The sequence below is a fragment of the Manihot esculenta genome, chromosome 4 (assembly GCF_001659605.2).
Source record: "Manihot esculenta cultivar AM560-2 chromosome 4, M.esculenta_v8, whole genome shotgun sequence".
Taxonomy (NCBI): domain Eukaryota; kingdom Viridiplantae; phylum Streptophyta; class Magnoliopsida; order Malpighiales; family Euphorbiaceae; genus Manihot; species Manihot esculenta.
Window position 1 is genome coordinate 30,212,983 of NC_035164.2, and position 20,507 is coordinate 30,233,489.

Consider the following 20,507-nt stretch of genomic DNA (forward strand, 5'->3'; position numbering starts at 1 on the left):
AGAGAATTAAAAAAAGACAGAAATGAGAGTAATGCATGTGTAGGGCTTTGCTTTGATGACAACAGGTTCAGACAACCCATACATTTATGACATTATTTGTTAAATGGCACCAGCTGTTTTTAATACTTCAATTATTAATATTATTGCTCTTAATCATCAAGCTGTGCGTTTCAATTATCCAACTCAATAGTGGAGTTGATCTTCAATTTATAATCAAGTAAATTCTTAAAAAGATTTTTTTGAGTTGAAATCAACCCAAATTCGTTTGAATCAGAATTAGAACATCACCAAAGAGAAGATAATTTCATTTTTGTTTTAATAGGTTAGTTTATGATATGTGTTTCCATCAGACCAGCACAACGTGAATAATTATTGAATGATTGGTGCTAATTGTAATTAATCACATACTTTATGAAATATTATTATGTTGCAATGTCAGAAATCAAAATTAATCAATATGATTAGCCATTGCCAGCTTTATGGAATCTCGATTTCTGTGATTCGTATCTCAAAAGGCCAACCAGATTGCAATTCGTGTCAGCATCGGCAGTCTAACCTTGATGCCTGGACACGGTGCTAACATTTCCGCCCCTCAAAATATTTCGCATACAATTGGCTTTTTTTTTTTCCCTAAAATTTTACCGTTGATAATTCATATTTTCAAAATAAAAATAGTCTAATTAAAACACAAATTACAACTATCTGAAAAAGTTTGAAATTGGAAAGTTTCTACAGAATTGGTGCTGTTTGAAAATCTGAATTTATGAATTATAAAATTATTTATCAGTCCGGTGGAAAGCCGGATTAAACCCATAAATACATACTAGGATGAACACTCTTGTGTTGTGATTCCCAGGCAATTGCTAGATTCCAAGATCAGCACCGATTACACTAGGTTTGTTCCTCGTGGCTGGGATTGGGACCCCGTAAGTTGATGCTGGCTCGATGCGCTTCTAACCCAGTCCACCGAGTCAGGGGGTGAATTGTCCGACAAAGCCCGCTCAAGCCCGATAGTTTCCTGTTGGAGTGTGGGATAGACTATGCAACTCCCGCTCAAGCCCTATAGTTTCTGGGATTTTATAATTGGTGACAATTGTTTGGAAAACAGAAAAGATACCTAGAATGAAATAGAAAATTAAAATTAAAATGTTTGTGATAAAAAATATCACATTACATAATTTTTATTTATTTTTTTATTATCTTAAAATTATTATTTATTTTTCTTTTATTATTATAATAATATACAAATTGATTATTATATTATATTTAATTTATTTTTTAAAATATCTATTTAATAAAATTTAATATTTTTAAAATAGATATAATTGAAAAAGTAATAAAAATTATTATTTTTTGATATATATGAAAAATAAAATAGATGAAATTTATGATGGCTTTCTTGTGGCATTGCCAACAAGTGTACTTACTACTTTAATTAAAAAACAAAAAAAGTTGTTCCTCACATGAATCCCACACCCTTCTCTCTCTCTCTTTGCGTGCATGTCTGTTGAACTTTCTTTTATTGGTTGCGAATTTTTGAATCTTTCAAATTTCTCTTCTTAAGAACCTAAGCATCTGGCTTGATCACAAATTTTTCCTCATTTATGTACTGAAGGAAAAATAAAAGAAAAAGGTCTAGCAACTTAAAAATGAAAATCTCAAAAATGCAATGCATTCTTGTAAGATGAAAAAGAAAGTGGTAGCCTGATGAAATTACCATGATCATTTCTTACTTTCACTTCTAACATAGAAAGCAACATCGTCATTTCAATGGAATATGTTAGTACAGGCATGCATATGTCAAGCTTTCAACGGTATAGGGTTACATCTTCCTTGCAACCAGCTGGAACCCATTTACTATGATTGGACAACCACCAATTACCAATAAGAAGAACAATCAAACTGACAGTCAAGTTGGGCAGAAAGATTAACAAAAAGATTTCTGGATAATTTGTCCATGTTTTACATACCTATTGCTTACCATTTTTGGTAGACCTATTTTACATGATATAGGTGCTTGTATATGTCTCAGGCATCTAACCACGGAATTCCTTCAAAGGCTTAAAACGTAATTGTCCAAGGACAACGGTCAGGAGTCAGCACCCAGGAAACATAGTTTAACACTCGTAAAGGGTCCTCACCAGTGCCACTAGTTGAACTGATGATGTTCCATGGAGATTAGCCTTGGCCCTTGATCATGTTGAGAAAAATGGAGCATCACACAAGCGGCAGATAATCAAGTCAAAATTAGATCAACCCCATTGACCGTCTCAGAGAGGAAATCATATCACTCCACTATTAGGCAGTGACCTATGCTTTTATGCCAAAAGATTTAATCCTAGAGACTCCAAAAAAGTATAAACAATGGTAAATCAAAATGCCAGATTTCAAACAAAAGGTTGTGAATTTTACCACAATAATGCAAGTTAATAAACCCAAAATCAAATCTCAGTCCAACTAGGGACTGCTCATAGATAAAGTCAAACAATTTTACAATAGAAATTAGAAAACCAAAACACAATACTCACAACCATTAAAAAATATTTTCAACGAGATACATGACTCATTTTCTATATCAAGAAATAATCTAGGGACAACTAACCTTAATATTAGAAAGAAAAAAAAAAGAACTAACCTTGCAAAAAAGGTTGATTGAGGGGAGTCTTTGAAGTGCAAGAGCCACAACAATCCAGAGCGAGCCAAATCAGCTCAGGTGAGAGAACGTTTTTTTTTTTTTTTTGAGAGAGAGAAGGAGGTGAGAATGTGAGAGAAATAAAAAGCAAGAAAGTTATATGGGGTAGTTTGGTCCATGCAATTTGTTTGTATTAATTTTGTGGAACTCATTTGAAATTCCACTGCATTGGATGAAAACAACTTTTAGTTATAGAGGCCTAGTCCCTTTATATATATTCAATTCTATATAATTAAATTTCTGGAATTGAAATTTATATCTTTCTTTCAAAATGAAACTGCAAAATATGAAATTCGTTTAAACTAAACGGCGCGTATATTTCTTACATAAATTAAACAGAAAAAAAAAATTCATATCACATATGCTCTTTATTTTTAAGTATTTTCCAATAAAGCAACCTCAGAACTGTTCATTTCATATTTGATCACCAAGCTGAAAGTAACATATGTCTTGGACTATCCCCTGGCATTTGGAAATTTTTCCTATATGCAATAGAGAGAGATTCATACTTGTTGGTGGATTTTTGCACTAGCATGGCATGCAAAGATAATGAGAATTCTGTAATAGAAGTAGAGAAAGAGATTTATTACAGAGATAGTGTAACATTCCTGTTAAGCATTTCTTCAAATACTTTCCTGGTCCCAGTAAAATGGAATATTTCCAATGTTTCCATTATATTCATCACAGTAGCTTTCAAAGTCTCCCCCTCGAGAGAACAGACCATCCTATGCCTGTGACATTTAAGGTGCACTGGAACTAGCAGTCTTCTCCCTGACTTCTTCATTATCTGCCTCTTTGAATAAGAGGATAAAACTAATAACTTTTACCAGCAGCAAGAGAACATCAGTTTGAATATCATAACAATTGCCAAAAATGTTCCCCGACGTGTGTTGTTACTTGACATACAAGCTATCTACTTACCCCCAGAAAACATCATATTTGTGCACCCAATGACAAGTTTCCTCCCCCACGGAGTACTCCCAAAATTGCCAACAAGGTGGTAAGTTTTCTCGCTAGATGCATCCAGCAGAGTCCAAGAGTCAAAAATATACTACAGAGTTGATTTTGCAACATTGCAATAATAAAATAAACCCAAGAAACAAACAGGACTTCTGATAGTTCAGGAACCATATTTTCGCTTTCTCTGGCCCTTGCTTGCATGGAAGGAACGCACAGTATACTTTGAATTTGCAAGTTCCCGAGGTATCACGGCTCCAGAAGATTTTAAAACGTCAATGAACTCTGGAAATAAATTTTTGTTCTCCTCGTTAACAAAAACAATTGCTGTACCCTCCTCTCCCATACGGGATGCCCTTCCTATCTGATGGACATACTCCTTAATGGAATTGGGCATGTCAAACACTATTACCTGTCTCACACCCAAGAGATCAACTCCCCGACCCAAAACCCCAGTGGCCACAATCACAGAAACCTCCCCTACCAAAAATGACTTCATGATCTCTCTTCTCTCCTTCATTGACTTCTCCCCGTGGATTGATAGAGCCTTCAAACCAGTCGTAACCGTGATTGCATTAGATAGGAGATCTGCCCCAAGTCTTGAACCCACATATACAACCACTGGTGGCAAGAAATGCTGCTTGCTCATCAAAATGTCAAAAAGTTTTTGCTTCTTTTGCTTTGACTCAACCCAGATGGGCAGCTGTTTCACAGCCTTGTTTGGCCTGTTACGCTGGCCAATGGAGATAATAACCATATCTTTTGCCATAGTGCTTGCCATCTTCTCTATGTCTTGAGCAATTGTTGCAGAATACATCAAGACCTGAGGTTGATAAAGAGCCCTAAAAATCTCCATCACCTGATCTCGGAAGCCCCTTTGAAGCATACAGTCCACCTCATCCAGAACAAGTATCATTACTTCATCTAGTTCAATATCATGCTTTGTCAAAAGATCAATGAGTCTGCCCGGAGTTCCTACAATCAATTCTACTCCTTGTTGAATACGGTATATTTGTCCTGCCAAAGCATCACCACCAACCACAAGTGCAGTCTTGAAAGGCAAACCCTTACCAAGCAACTTAGCTTGATCCTCCACCTGTATAGAGAGCTCTCTAGTTGGAGTTAAAACCATCGCTAGTGGCTTTCTATACTCAGGAGAGTGCTGAAGGCGAAAAGTTGCACAGCGAGAAACAACAGGGAGCAGATAAGAAACAGTTTTCCCTGAGCCTGTATCAGCCGAAGCAAGCAGACTTTTTCCGCTCAAAGCAGTTGGGATTGCTTGCATCTGGATAGGTGTAGGCATAACATATCCTGCAGCTTCAATATTCTGCAGAAGCTTCTGAGGAAAATTACAAGAAGAGAGTGACAAAATGGGATCTGGAACCAATTCCCCCTTCACACTGATTTCAAGCTTCCTTCTCAGTAATTCAGTTTGATCATTAGTTAAAGATAAGGGTCTTGATCTATCATCGGAGTCTCTAACATAAAAACACTCATCGCTTGCAGCTAACCTTGTAGGAGGTGGAGGACCAACTGAAATCTGGGAATTAGCAACCCTCAATAGAAGAGTTTGTTTGCATTCCAAGCTACAAATATCATCATCAGTCTCATCACAAATATACTCCCCATAGCGGCTGCATACAACACATTTAGGCTCCCCTGGCAGGGCTTCTCTCTGCTCTCTAGATGTCTTTTTCACATCATTTGTTGTATCAGAGCCTAAAGAACAATGACATAAAATTCACTAGTGGTATTTAAAATGCAGACATGTTATTGTCAACAAATTTTTAAGCGACCACCCAGGTCAGCCCTTGTATCAACTTTATAAGGGATCTCTATTACCAAGAAAGATAAGATTTACCCAAAGAAAGCCAAAAAGTTATAACGAACGAACAAAAATCAGAGAATAGCAACAGCTAAGGTAAAAATGACATACCGATAAATTGGTTTTCTGATAATGGCGCTGAACCTGCGCCCTGATTATTTGTATTTGCAACTTCCATGAACCGAACTGAGTGGAAATTAGAACCACCTGGGACTAGGTAAACCCTAAAAATAATCTTTAAAAAATGCAAAAAACGAACCATTGAATGTATTAGATATCAAGCAACATCTGTTTATAAGAAATGCACAAATATGATTTTCATAACAGAGGCATTCATGAAAACGATTTTAGACGGACAACTTCACCGAGCTGAGAATTTGTCACCTGTGGCTGCGTCAGCGTTTCTCGACGTTCTGCACCCCAGAACCAGAGAGACGGAGAATGATAATAAACGATATGTCGTAAGTAAGAATCGTCAAAAGCCGGAGCCTTGAAGAAAGTCCAAATCAAAGGGTATTTAGGCCTAGTTTCCACAGAGGATTTTCTCTCATTCCATCTCTGTTGTTTCTCTTAGGTAGCGAGCATTTCTACCTTTGCTGGGTCTTTTTCTGCACTTTCTAGGTAGGAGAAGACTCTTCTCAAATCCTAACACTAAGTTTCTCCATCGCCACCTTCGAATTGGCTTTATGGAAAGGAATTTTTGAGGAAGCCGTGTATTTGATATCACCTGGTTTGGGCGTGATTTCAACTCTTTCAGAAGGGCTCTCCATCACAAGATTTCGGGTAACTTTGGAGTCATAGAGTTTGCTATCCTTGACAGGAATCGAGCCCAAGGCTACAAGAGATTGGGAAGCCGAGTGCTTTGCTGTCGTCACCCTACGAAAATTGCAGTTATTTGCTCTGCTTTATGATCTTGCGGTCTCCATTAGCCGGCTAGAGAATGGAATTCAATTACTGTTCGGGAAGGCATGGTAGCTCACATCTACGATGGGGATGCTTCCATTGATCGCTTCCCAGTTAGCACTGCAACTTCAACCCAAGCAAGACTGGCGGTGCCTAGAGGCTGAACTCGCTCCTTTGTTGTTGGTCTTCCTAATGTTCTGCGTTTTGGATCTCTGGGCCATATTTTTACGGACGAGGTTGCTGGGCCTCTTGTTTCTGGTCCATTATAAAATAGGAATTTTAATCTAACTTTCAATGCACTAAAATTTTTATAAGTTTCTGCTCTAAATAGAAATGTAAACGTTTAGAAAGGAAGCTTAATGCGATTAAAAACCAACTTTTTCATATTTATAATTTTTTACAGTGAAATTTAGATATTTATAATTAGAAATTGCACGAATGCAAAAATTAAAATTTAAAAATTTTACATTTTGAATTTAAAAAATAAAATTCAAGATTATAATATAATTTCAAGACTTTGGTGAAAAGAAGCAAGCAATCTTAATTCAGAAGAGGAAGACAAGAAGAAATGGAAGAGGGAAGAAGAAAATCTACCGAGTCATCAAGTCTCTTGTTTGGGGAAGAAATTATCAAATATATTGTAAATTTATTAATTATAGTGAACTCCGAGTGAATTCCATTATTATTTATTTTTCTAATCTTGTAAATATTAATTTACAGCTGAATGCTCTCACTCAATTTCCATTTTAATTTTAATTTTAATTATGATTTAATTCAATTTTAATTATTAAAATTTATTTATAAAAAAAATTAATTCGAATAAAACGATTTAAATTTTTATTAGACTAGTTTAACTCCGATTTATAGAAAACATGAGATTTGAAATACAATTTAAAAAAAATAATTAATTTATATTTACGGATTTAATCTAACCCGGTAATAAAAGCATCTAAGAGATTTCAATCTGATTAAATATAAGAGATTTCATATTCTATATCTCGATTCCCAATTTTCATCTAAAAAAACAACCATTCTCTTATTCTGTATTTATCATTCTGAGTTAAAACAGGAGGAAACACTTGAAGCCTTCTTGGCTTTCTAATACAGATTTGCACAGCTCTGCTAAGTGAGTAAAACGCTTCTTTCGATTCGAACTTGATCAATTTGGTTAGCTAAGTAAAAAAAAAAAAAAAAAGGGTTCTGGAATGAATCAGAGTTGTTATCTTGACCCTTTACAGGTTTAGCTTGATCTTAGATTTTGCAAGCATCTCTTGATCCCTCTTGATGGAGTGCTGCTTGCATCTGCATCCTCATCTGGCGATGGAACCTCTTTATGAACAGATCTGCAACATGGTCTATCTCGTCTTCTAATCTGAACTCTTCTCCTTCTTTCTTCGAATTCTTCACCAATTCTATCACCGACCCTCCTGGATCTTCAAACTCCATATCTTTATACTCAAACAACGAGTGGGTCAGGTCTGGAAACTTCTCTGCATCATCCTCTTCATAGCCATAGATATTGTCCAGTTTATCGTCTGGATCAGAATACTGCAGCAGCTCTATTTGAGTGGGACTGGGGAGAGACATGAAGCTCTGGTTATGGAGCACAATGGCCTTGCTTCGGTCTCCTGCGTTATTATTATCATCTCCTCCATGTTCTTCATCTTTGTCATGCTTGTGGTGGCCCATGATGGAGTGGAGCTTGTGGGGGATGGAGCTCATGAGAATTTTCTTGTCTCTTAAAAGAGAGAAAATCATCAACCGAGTTTTCAAGGCATGGGTTTTGGTCTTGAGAGCTAAAGTTTTAGCCTTGGCCATTGATGCCAAAACTAGCGTTACTCTCTTCAAGAATTTGGCTGCTTTGTTCTTCAACATTTTCTGAGTTGCCTCAGTATCTAACACACTGGGAAATCCCCTAAGCATTAAAGGAAGATAAAAAACAGCAGCAACAAATGAAATAGCAAAACTGAAAGCTGATGAGCTTGGAAACTGAGAGATGATTACACAATTAAGCAAAAGAAAAATATGAGATTTGGCATGAAGGAGCACAAGAAGCAAAAGGGATTTATATAAGCAACAAAAGTGAAAAAGTGATAAAGCAAGAATGACGCTTGGCAGCAATGTATAGGTTTGATTATGGATTGGTGGGTTACGCAGGTACAAAAATTTGGCAGATTTTGCATGGCGTAATAATTATTGGCATCGGCATGAACATTTCTTAACAGTTGGCACTTGGTGGGGAAGAGCTAGCATTACCTTTTATAATTATTTTGGATTTTTTCTTCTTTTATAAAATTTTAACCACATCTGAGATACCCACAAAAGTAGGTAAATGGACCCAGAGGGCAGAGTTTTCTTGGGTCCTAAGGACAACTTTTTGATATTTTAAAGGCTATTTTCAATTATTAAGTGACTTTGAGAAGGTTGGACAGTACACCATGCGTGTTATTTTTATGCAAAAAATCAAATAAGTTTAATTAAAATTTTTTAATTGAATTGAATTTATTTGACGTTTGAGTAAAAATATAAAAATTATTTAAATTTATTTTTAAATTAAAATTATGATAATCTTTATATTTAATTATATTCTATTGACGGATACATGTATCCGTAGAAATACGTATAATAAACTTTCTATTGAGGGACAGTTGTCAGAAGGAGAGAGGTGGTCCAGTTGGAGCTTGCTTAATGGAACTGTGTTGAAGAAAGAAGGGGTTGTAGGCGTGAATCTCTGTGAAGTTTCATTTGAACACTTAGCATTTTGCGTAGTCAAAAATCAAAAAGTGGTGTGGTGGGCTGCAGGCTTCTTTTTACTGGAGCAGTAGTGGTAGGTTCTCAGAAATCCTTAGCCTCTAAGCTTTCTCTTTTTTTTTAAAAAAAAAAATTATTTTTATAATTATAGAAAGTGAGATGAAAGCAGAAAAAAAAAAAAACGAGTGCTACTCAAACACACAAACGGCGCAGGCGCTCTGGTTTGTTGTTATTTCAAATGCTCATCAGCTCACATCAATTATTTATATGGGTCAACTATTGACATGCCTTTCTATTTTGTTAAATGAATAAGTTTATTTTTATCCTATTTTTTTTTAAATTTAAATTTTAAATAATTTAATTTTTTTAAGAAAATATATATATATATATATTACTCTTTTAATTTTAATTATTAAATAATTTAATCCCTATAATATAATAACAAATAAATATCACCTGTCAATTATATTTATTATTTTATTTTAACTAAATTAATATATTAAAAAATAAAATGTTTAAATAAAATATTTATTATATTCATAAAAATTAAAATATGGACTGCATTTAAAGAAAAAAATTAATAATATTAAAAGAAATTTAAAAAATAAATTATTAGTTTCAATTTGTACATACAAAATTACCTAAATCTATCTCTCCTTACTGAGTTCATAAAAAAAAAACCTAAATCATCACTCTTTATTTATGCACGGAGGGATTTAAGACTATTTATTTTATAGAAAATATTTTTTTAAAAATATTTTTTAATATTTTTTTATGTTTAAAATATTTAAAAAAATTAATTTATAAAAAATATTTTCTTTTAAAAAGAGATTTAAATTATTTTCTTTTCACACTCACAAACTTTTTTTTTCACATTCAATCTGGTAATAAATGTATTTAAATAAATCCAAGAGATTTAATGTTATTCTCTTCCAAATTTTTCATTTAAAAAAAATAGAAATTATTTTCCTTTCAAAGTGTATTTTGAAAAAAAAATATTTTCTATAACTTAAAAATCTTATTAAAATTTATATATATAAATTTATTAATATATTTTGTTTTTTAAATTAAAATTAAATAATAAAATAAATTATTTTATTAAAAAAAATATTTTTTAATAAAATATTTACCATAAAAAATATAGAAAATATTCTAAATATAAGTTATTTTCTACTAATCTTAAATTCAAAAGGAAACAACTAAAATCTAATTCTCACAATGCAAACATATGTGATGTTCTTTAGTGCACAATTTACAGGAGTTAAGTCATTTTTTAATTTTAAGAAATTAATAAATACAATTATTATAAAATTAGAAAATAAAAAATAACTTTTCTAGAAAAATAATGGAATAAAAGTGTACATTTAGCCTATTATTAGATTAAATTATTGCACTAATCTCAAACCATACTATTTAGTTTATTTCAAATTTAAAAAATATATTAAAATATTTGTTACGTTTTAAAAATTAACAAATTATTCGCTTTATTAATTTTATTTATTAAATATTATAAAAAATTTAAAATATTCTTAATATTATTCATCTCCTATTTGTATTTTGATTATATTAAAAACTTGATAATATTTAATAAAATTTATCTATATTTTTTAAAAACAAAACCATAAATTTTTAAATAATAAGGAAAGTAAAAAAGTCGAATCAAAATCACCCGAAAGACTCCTTAATGGGCCGTTACTATTTGACTAAATTGTAACTGGCCCTTAAGAATTTGGCTCACATGGTAATGGAGATTTATTAAAAAATATAGCACACAGACTATATTAATAAAAGAAGTGACAATTTGCTAATTTATATTAATTAATCGAAATTAATTACCAAAAAAATACATATGTAAAGTGAAAAAAAGACCTAGTCCAGCTACATATACCACGTGAAATGTAAAGATATGCCCATCTGTAATATACACATTTGATATCCACCCTGCTGGCTGCTGGCTCTTCTTTAAACTTTGACCCAATAATTATATTTATATATATTTTTCAAAATTTTCATTGAATTTTAAATTTAAAAATATCATAATTACAAAAATAACTTCATTACTGTTGGAAATTAAAAATTAATAAAATATGATTAAATATAAAAATTATTATAAATAAATTTAATTTATTTATAATTAATTAAATATAATGCGTATAAAAAATTTCCTAATTAGCCTAATTAGTAGAATCCCTCCCCACTTTACTATAAATTGACAAATTCTTACCTTCTTGATTTTCTCATAGGGTTTTTTTTTTTCTTTCTTCTACGAGGTCTGGCCAACCTCGCAGAAACTAGAGAAAATCCACCACAACCCATCTTCTTAATTTATATTTTTTCTTCAAATTTCCTTAATTATCAAGCTTGATTGTGAAATTAATGGAGGTGAACTCTACGTTAGCCAAGAGGCTATGGAGTTTGTTGAGGGTGGCCTTCTTCATGATCAGAAAGGGATTGGTTTCAAAGAGAAAGTTGATAATGGACATGAATCTCATGATGAAGAGAGGAAAGCTTCTAAGAAATCCTTTCAGCAATCTCTTATCCCACCACCACCATCGCAGTAGCTTTGGCGCGGAGGAGTACGAGTTCTCTTGCAGCAACAGTCCAAATCCTGTATTCTTCCACATGCCAAAGCGTAAACACCATTACTTTCCTTGCATTAATCTCCCTGAGGTCACCGGAGAAGAAGAAGAAGATGCTAATAATGCAGCAGCTGTAATGGCGATGGTGCCAAAGACTCCTGATGAGTATACCTTTAACTTTGCTCCAAGAGAGAAGCATAGCCCTCTCCCATCACCTTTATCTGTAAGAATATCGAACTATTCATCACAAGATGAGAATGATAATGAATTAAGTGGACAGGTAGATGACGAAGCTGAGGAATTCATTCGAAGGTTTTATGAACAGCTTAGGTTGCAAAGTCGAAAGCAGTTGCTGCAATATCAGGACAGTAACTAAGTATTGAATTTTTCTATTACATATGATCATCTTCTTTAGTCTTTATGGTATTTCATTATGTATATTTTGTAAACTTTTCGGTGTTTTCTTCCCTGTTTGCTTCTATATAGTATGTGCAATTTCCATTTTATGCATTTGATTAAGCATACCGTTCCTAATTTAGACGATATCAATCCATTTATTTTACGAAAAATATTTTTCATAAAATTATTTACGTAATATTTTTTTAAATACATAAACGGAACCTTAAATTCAAACTCAGAAACTTTATATAACTTAGAAAGATAAGTTCAATACCATTTCCCGGCGTGTGAAAAATATTCTAAAATGGAAAAATTATAATAATTTAATGAGATATATGCACTGGCAATTGAGAAGTTGGGTTGTCGTTTACCATTTGTTTCAGTGAGTGGTGAGCCATCATATATTTAGAGTAGGTGTTGGTGGTTTGTATGATTCTTCTTTTATGTTTGCTTTCTTTTCTTTTCTTTTCTTTTCTTTTCTTTTCTTTTCCAGTGGATTAGGCCTTTGAAGCTCCACTGAGCTGATGTTCTCATTTTTTCACCAACCCTGGTCACTTTATTTGTTGAGAACATCAATATTCTTTTGGAGCAAAACTCCCTTTATAAAATCTTCTCATGTGTAATGCATGCCCTTTCTCTTCTTTATCATATTGTGTTCTGTGTCAATATTTTCATGTGCACATTAAAATTAGGCATGTGAACAATATGATTTCACCCAAATAATAATACTAATAATAATAATAGCAATTGAGATTTATGATTTTTTTTTTATGAACATTTCTATTTTATTAATAAAATATATTAGCATGAATCATCTAATTAGAATGTGCAGAAAATAATGTCTTTAAAGAAGCACATGAGAGATGGTATGTGCTTTAATTGGGAGGAAAGCAAGGACTTGTTTACAAATTATTATTAAAATTATTAAAAAGAATATTAAATAAAATATATAATGAAGTTTTAAAATTAAATAAAAGAAATATAATAACTTATTTAGTTAAATTAATTTATAATTTTAAATTTTAAATACCATTTAACTGTATCAATAATTTATCCGATCTTAAATATAAAGTCCCCAATTGAATGAAAAAGGTTGGGTACGGAATTAAAATTTTGCAAAATGATCAATCTTTCCTTTAGATTTTTTTTTTTCAAATTTAATTGAGATTTTTTTCTGAAATATACTTTAGTGATACACTAAACTTCTTCAGTGCCCCCAAAAATTTATTCTTTATCTTATTTAATTATTTATTAAAGATATTTCAAAGATTTTGATATTAATATTATCTAATATATATTTATTAGTTTTATAAATTAATTGATTTATAGCTATGAATGTTTGTGTTTCTATACACAATTAGTATGGGACAATTTGCGGATCAACTTTTTGATTATGGGTAATGATAAATCATTTATTTTAAAAAATTGACGGATTATATTCGGTTTATTTTGAATTTTCGGTCACATCAAGTAAAATTACAAGTTAGTTTATATTTTTAAAATTAAAAATTAAAAAAAAATCCCTTAGGTTTATCAGTATAAACAAAAAGTTAATTTATAGTTTTGTTTTGATTCAATTTATACGATGAATTTAAGATATAAATAATTAAATTTTAAATTTAATCAATTCGTTTACAAAATTAATATAGTTAAAATAATAGTTATATTGTTTTTATTAATGTACCTCTATTTATATTGCTTAATTATAATAAATTTTACTTCTTAAACACAAATTAAAAAGTGGTATATTATAAAATTAATGACAAATTACCATCTCAAAAATAAAAGTATCTATAATTTATGAAACAAATTAAAAAAGAATTGACCTTTCTTTTGTGGGACGAAATAAATAAAGACAATAAGTTTCTATAATTTATTGTATAAAAATAATAAAATAATTAAAGTTAACAAACTAGAAAAACAAATTATAAATATTATTAATTATTTAAATTATAGTAAAAAAGATTATCGAAAATTGATTAGAAAATAGCATATGTATTATCAATCACCGGACACTATTAATGATTAATTTATTTAAATATCTATTATATTAGTATTAAATTATTTTATTTAAATTTATTTAAGGACTTATTTAAAATGGAAGGATTTAAAAGGTCTTTTTACCTAAATTTTCTAAAAACTTCTGTTATACTAAATAAAGCTAAAACTTTATTGCAACCCTGGCACCGTTTATTGCACATTTGCAATTTCCTATTTGTTAAGAGGACCGGTTTGATATTGAATACTTGTTTCAAATCGATCAGATTTTCAGTTCTCTAATTATTCGGCCGCTTTTTCCAGTTCAATTATGTTTGTTGAATTTAAGGGTCTATCAATTGAAATTAGACTAAGAATCCAATTCGTGGTCAAACTAATTCATTGGCTGGTCTGATCCAAGTTTATAAACATTGGTTTATAATTCAACCCACGAATCAATCAAGAAGTACTTGAAAGAGCTCACCAACAAGGAGCGGAGATGCAGCTCCAGTTGCTTAATAGATCCATTCGCGAGGAGATAAATTTCGAAGAAGCAATTCTGATTAGATGTAGACATGTTCCAAGAAGTCAAATATTTCAAGTATTTAAGACTTCATTTATTTGATGAAATTTTCACTTACATATTTTTATGTTTGAACACTCGATAAAAAATCTTTTCTTAATTAAAAATAAAATTAAATCAAAATAACTTTTTTTTAAAAAATATGTTTTTTACACTTTAAAAATTTTAATAATATTTCTATCTATTAATTTGATAATATATTTTATTTTTTAAATTAAAAATAAATAATAAAAAATAAATTACTTTAAAAAAATATTTTTCATAAAAAACATATTTTCAAAAAAATATTTTTTAAAAATAAATAAAATTTAAAATACTGTTTATTTTTGAAAAATAAATTACATTTAAAAAATATTTTTATAAAATAATTTATTTTTTATCATTTAATTTTAATTTTTATAAACATAGAGATTTTAGTAAGATACTCAAAGTGTAAAAAATAATTTATTCTTTTAAAAAGTGAAGTCATTTTTTTAAAAATAATTTAACTTTTTTAATTAAAAAAATATTTTTTATTGACTAAATTTTTTAATTATTTTTTAGTGTTAAAAAATATAAAATATATTTTAATAAAAAAATATTTTCCATAAAACAACTGAACCTAAATTTGTGTTTTAAGTTTTGTGTTGGGAGGTTCAATTTGAGAAAGGGAACAGTTGAAAGAGAAGTCCAAAGAACTAGAACTGAAAAAGGGCATTTTCCAGAAACGTTCAGAAGAACCTGATTTGAAGGAGAAGCAATTAGAAGAAAAATCCAAACAACTTGAAAAGAAAGCAAGAAGAGAGAGAAACAATCTGAAAGCGATCCACAAACTTGAATTGGAGGGGAGAAGTAAAAGTCGGACCTCCTCCTTGGACTGTCCCTCCACAAAGGCTTCGCTACAACTTCATTGCCATCAGGATTTTAGCCTCTTCCAAGCGAGTTTTAGCCACTTCACCACATGAGCTATTTATTCATTTGAACCTCATGTAAAGAATTCAAGTGCCTATTTGATATGACTATGACAGCTTATCCTTTTATCTTCTACGAATTAAGCTATCCAATGGGAGAATTTTCACAGAATTCTCCCAACTATAAATTGTATTGCAGACTTTTTATCATGAAGTTCTTGATGTATACGCAATATTTAAACGGGGACAAGCTACCTTACCCGGTTTAAGTAGATAACATTTGGTAAAGAAGTGATAAATAAGATAAAAGCATTGGATAGCAAAATTCGCCTTCATAGAGAAGCCATATAATTGCGAAACTATGATTTAGACAAGGTATAGCAAAAGCACCGCAACCATTCAAATCTAAAACAATATGTATGCATTTGTTTGTCTCAGAGGTTCTCACCTGCCGTTTCAGTAAGCTCCAAAATCATTTCTCCATGTCTCTCCATAGCCAAAACTGTGGGATTGTCTGCCCGGTGAGCTCCAGTTCTCGTGTGCGTTATGGTCATATACCCCACCGGGTGCCCAGGGGCGGGGGTATGGAGGATAAGGAGAAAGGTAACATGCCCCGTGTGGATGTGGTGGTGGTTGGTGCAGCAGTGGTGGTGGTGGCGGTGGCATTGATGGTGGGCCATAGGCATAAGGCGCTGGCGCTGGCGCTGGACCAGGAGGATAATACTGTGTTCTATGAGATGGGTAGCTCTCTTGAGCAGCACAGTAAGTTTCCTGCGGACTATCTTCCAATTCTAAAGATGGATAGTGAACTACAGGTGATAAGCTCTCAACTTCTGATGTGGAATATTGTATCTCCGGTGACTGATGATGATGATGAACTACTGAATACCCACTGATCTCACTCGTTGGGAAATGAATCCCCATAGCCTCACCCTTCGCATGCACCTTATACGAGAAATTCAGCAATCCATTGGGCTTCCCATCTGGAGAGCGTACCTGATAATTCACAAACCTGACAATCCCACTGCTCTCTTGGATCAAATCCTTCAAGGGCACACGAACTTCCCCAATAGTTTTATCACCAAAATAGAGTCCTTCGTGGCGTAGATCAAAATGAATAAATATATGATCACAATCAACAAACGAAAACTCACTCAGATCAAACTGCATTTCGTAATTCCACTCAGGATTCCCATCTCCTTCTGCATCCGTGGGTGTCCTGTGTTGCTGATTCTGCTTCATTTTCTTGTCAGAATCATCGCTCTCAAGCTTAACAAGAGCATACACTAGGAGTTTCTGGAAGAAATTGAATGACTTCAGATCTTTGCAATACATGACCTTGAGTTCCAAAGATTTTGAATCCATCGATTCTAAGGTTGACAAGGATTCCGACAACCCACTCCTCAAATTCTTTCGGCCTATATATAAGAAAATTGACGCAGCTAAGAAAACAATCAGTCCACCTGTGAATTCTTGACCTTAATATACCATATGCAGCAAGCACCACTGGTGGAAGCTTTCAAATTGTGATGAAAATCCAGCCATACGCTTTGGGCAGTACGCAATTTATTTTGATGATATCCCCTGCAGATCCCAAGTTTGCATCTTTGGAGTTTGGACGCGTGGCAGAATAAAAAACAAATTCTTTGAATTGGCCCCACACGGAACATATCTTGGTAAGGTAACATGTGGTCAACAATCCCGTGCATCACACCTTCACCATGGAGCCATGGACAAATACCAACCAGCTAACGTTCAAAAAGCCAATGTAACTTCTAGAAGAAACTATCAAGAGGCTTCCTTATCTCAAAAGACCATCCATTCTTTACTCGCAAAAAAATAATAATAAAAAAAGAAGACCATTCTTACTTGGGTTCTAAGTTGGCCATATCTGATGATTCACTAGACTAAAGACATCTTTCACCAGTAATCTCCACAAGAGCAGGTTCCATCCTTGAAATGGTGGAATCTACGCGCATCTCTCGCTACAATTTCCCTTCTTGTAACTTTGGAGATTAACTTAGTAGCAGTATGGCAATCGCCACAAATTCTGAGATTTTTTCTAATTCTAATCACGCTCTGTGACCCTGAATTCAAGAGCCCAAAAACAATGGCCAACTTCTCACTGTGCACATACAACATTCTTTCCTTCGTCTCTTCCTCAACATCATGCAACACAAAGTTTATATCTGGAGTGTACCCTTCTAGGCGAATCATGTCCATCACTCTCTCTAATTCAGAATAAATCAGATCTGTTTGTGGGTGTGACATATCCCCAGCTGAAAATGTATAGACCTTATTTTTAATCTCTATAATTGTGTGGCCAGAAATTTTTCTCACCCCTCTATTCGTCATTAGAGTTCTGATCTTATGAGCTTCTTTTGTTTTACCAGATGATGCATAAATGTTGGATAAAAGAATATATCTCCCAGGGTTCTTAGAATCCAAATCAAGTAACTTTTTGGCTACCATCTCAGCCAGGTCAATATTTGAATGTATTCTACAAGCCCCAAGCAGTGTCCCCCACACACCTGCATCTGGCCTTATCGGCATTCTCTCAATAAAACCACGAGCTTCATCCAACTTGCCAGCTCTGCCTAAAAGATCAACCATACATGCATAGTGTTCGGTTCTTGGTGTGACCCCAAAATCTCTGACCATGGAATTGAAGCACTCCCATCCTTCAGCAACCAAACCTGCATGGCTGCAAGCTGACAATATTGATACAAATGCTATATGATCTGGCTTTACTGAAGATTTCATTTGATTGAAGAGGTTGTATGCTTCTCTTCCAAGGCCATGCATCCCATATCCTGAAATCATGGTGCTCCATGTGATTATATTTCTATTTTGCATCCTATCAAAAACTTTTCTAGCATAAGTTAAGCTTCCACATTTCACATATAGATCGATCACGGCAGATTCCACTGCTAGTTGATTATTGAAGAATCCCCCAGTTAGAATAGTGATTCCATGAACTGCATGTGCATGCTGGAAAGATGCTAGAACAGAACAAGCTTGAATCACGCTAAGAAGGGTGATGGAATCAGGGAGTAACCTTTGTGAGTTCATCTGTTTAAAAAGACCGATAGCTTCAAGAGGCAAATCAGCTTGTGCATATGCGTCGATCATGGACGCCCAAGTTACTAAATCCTTATTGGAAATCCCATCAAATATACTTCGAGCCAAATCTATCCTTCCACATCGTGCATACATGCCCAAGGCTGCATTGTGGACACACTGATCGAAATCAAATCCATTAAGTACGGCAACTCTGCAAATATCATCAGCATCACTCTCTCTATGAGCACAAGCCATGACGTTCAAAATGGTAGCCCTCTCGGGTTTAATGTCCTCACGCAACATCCGCCAAAACAATGACAGCCCTTCTTCACAACGGCCATTGAGCGAGCAAGCCCTTATAATTGTACTCCAGCTAGTGACAGTTCTTTCGGGCATTCTATCAAACACTTGTCGAGAAAGTTCATAACTTTCGCATTTACCATACATGACTATGAGGGAATTGCAAACAAAAACATCGGAATCATACCCAAATTCTACAACGTCATCATGAACCTGAATACCAAATTTAAAATCGCGAAGAAACCCACAAGCCTTGATAACGAATGGAAAGGTATAATTGTTGGGTCGAATACCCAGTTCTAGCATTTGACTGTATAAAAGGATAGAACGATGGTATTGGGCATGATCGACGAAGCCACGGATCATGACATTCCAGATGAAGGGGTCAGAGGAGTGGGAGGAAGAAAATAGGGAGTAGGCGTAAGAGATGGAGCCGAGGGAAGAGTACTGGGATACAAGATTGGTTAAGAAGTAGAGATTGAGATGAAGGTGGGATCGGAGCATGGAAGCATGGACCATTTTGACTGAACGGCGAGAGCTGCATTGCTTGATGAGCGAAACACATGTGTCTGCTTCCAATGGTTGTGGTGAGAAGATCTCCTGAGGTTGCGTTTGTATTTCTGGTTGAGCCCATAAGAAACGACACGAGGGGTGAGGTCGTCGGGGGAACCAGCAGCGCTCTGGCTTTAGCTTCTGCATGAACCGAAGACCGAGAGTTTCTCTGCATTGCATAAAGAAAATATATGAAACGGCAGTAATTAATATTTGTTTGATTTATTTTCTTCTTCTTCTTCCTCTTCCTGGTTAAAAAGGCCTTTTGGCAAAAGATGTATTTAGCTCTTTAAGTTTGTAGTTAAATAAGTTAACAAAGGTTTTTTTTTTTCAAAAAAAAAGGAAAATTTACTTTGTAGCAAACGGTTTAAATGGACGGAAAATATATGAAACGGCAATAATTAATATTTATTTGATTTATTTTATTCTCCTTCTTTCACTTCCCGGTTAAAAAGGCTTTTTGGCAAATGATGTATTTAGCTCTTTAAGTTTGTAGTTAAATAAGTTAAGAAAGGCTTTTTTTTTTTTAAAAAAAGGAAAATTTACTTTGTAGCCAAACGGTTTAAATAGACGGAAAGACTATGAATTTGAACGGAAGAAAAAGTGAGGGATTTAAGTGTTGGGTCGCCAAAATAGAGAGATAGAAGTGTTAATTACGTTAAATTTCAGGGATTAAAAAGTAATTTTTCTAAAAAAAAAATCTAAATAAGCCGCTTTAAATTATTTTTTAATTAAATAAATTTTTAAATTTTAACAATAATTAGATAAATAAAATAAGCATTACTTTGTTTTTTTTTTAATGTTCAACTTCATCTCTTAATAGTCATCTACTTTTTTTCATACTCAAAAGTTTTTCTTTTCTACATTTCCTTCTTCTCCAGTGTTTGGCATTGAGTTTAGGGTCAAAAAGTGTTTTCTTTGAAAAAACACCATTTTATAAATGATGTCATCTAAATTATTTTTTAATATTTTCTAAATAACATTTTTAACAAATTACTTTTCTGCAGTTCCAATAATGCCAAACTGACCCTTCCCA

General features: G+C 33.0%; 4 protein-coding genes across 4 annotated transcripts; 1 reads left to right on the forward strand and 3 right to left on the reverse strand.

The window, feature by feature from the left end:
* Window positions 1-2,984: 2,984 nt before the first annotated feature.
* LOC110613105 (DEAD-box ATP-dependent RNA helicase 41) lies at window positions 2,985-6,583 on the reverse strand. The gene is made up of 3 exons (XM_021754054.2): window positions 5,859-6,583; window positions 5,586-5,709; window positions 2,985-5,368 (listed from the first exon to the last, which is right to left on the reverse strand). The coding sequence occupies exons 2-3, from the start codon at window positions 5,650-5,652 to the stop codon at window positions 3,813-3,815; spliced, it is 1,623 nt and encodes a 540-aa protein (XP_021609746.1). The 5' UTR covers window positions 5,653-5,709; window positions 5,859-6,583; the 3' UTR covers window positions 2,985-3,812.
* A 4,921-nt stretch (window positions 6,584-11,504) lies between these two features.
* Window positions 11,505-12,083, forward strand: LOC110612631. Its single transcript, XM_021753407.1, has one exon. It carries the CDS (start codon window positions 11,505-11,507, stop codon window positions 12,081-12,083), a length of 579 nt encoding a protein of 192 aa, XP_021609099.1.
* Window positions 12,084-15,826: 3,743 nt separating this feature from the next.
* On the reverse strand, window positions 15,827-17,109 carry LOC110613109 (protein SRC2 homolog). Its single transcript, XM_021754060.2, has one exon. The coding sequence runs from the start codon at window positions 16,919-16,921 to the stop codon at window positions 16,013-16,015; it is 909 nt and encodes a 302-aa protein (XP_021609752.1). The 5' UTR covers window positions 16,922-17,109; the 3' UTR covers window positions 15,827-16,012.
* Window positions 16,788-19,856, reverse strand: LOC110613107 (pentatricopeptide repeat-containing protein At3g26782, mitochondrial). The gene has a single exon (XM_021754056.2). It carries the CDS (start codon window positions 19,649-19,651, stop codon window positions 17,477-17,479), a length of 2,175 nt encoding a protein of 724 aa, XP_021609748.1. The 5' UTR covers window positions 19,652-19,856; the 3' UTR covers window positions 16,788-17,476.
* Between the last annotated feature and the right edge of the window lie 651 nt (window positions 19,857-20,507).

Excerpts from the sequence above, each read along its gene's own strand:
- LOC110613105 (XM_021754054.2), bottom strand. The coding sequence starts at position 5,652 with ATGGAAGTTGCAAATACAAATAATCAGGGCGCAGGTTCAGCGCCATTA. Across the intron at positions 5,369-5,585 it reads ATCAGAAAACCAATTTATCG|GCTCTGATACAACAAATGAT; the intron begins GTATGTCATTTT and ends ATTGTTCTTTAG.
- LOC110612631 (XM_021753407.1), top strand. The coding sequence starts at position 11,505 with ATGGAGGTGAACTCTACGTTAGCCAAGAGGCTATGGAGTTTGTTGAGG.
- LOC110613109 (XM_021754060.2), bottom strand. The coding sequence starts at position 16,921 with ATGGATTCAAAATCTTTGGAACTCAAGGTCATGTATTGCAAAGATCTG.
- LOC110613107 (XM_021754056.2), bottom strand. The coding sequence starts at position 19,651 with ATGCAATGCAGAGAAACTCTCGGTCTTCGGTTCATGCAGAAGCTAAAG.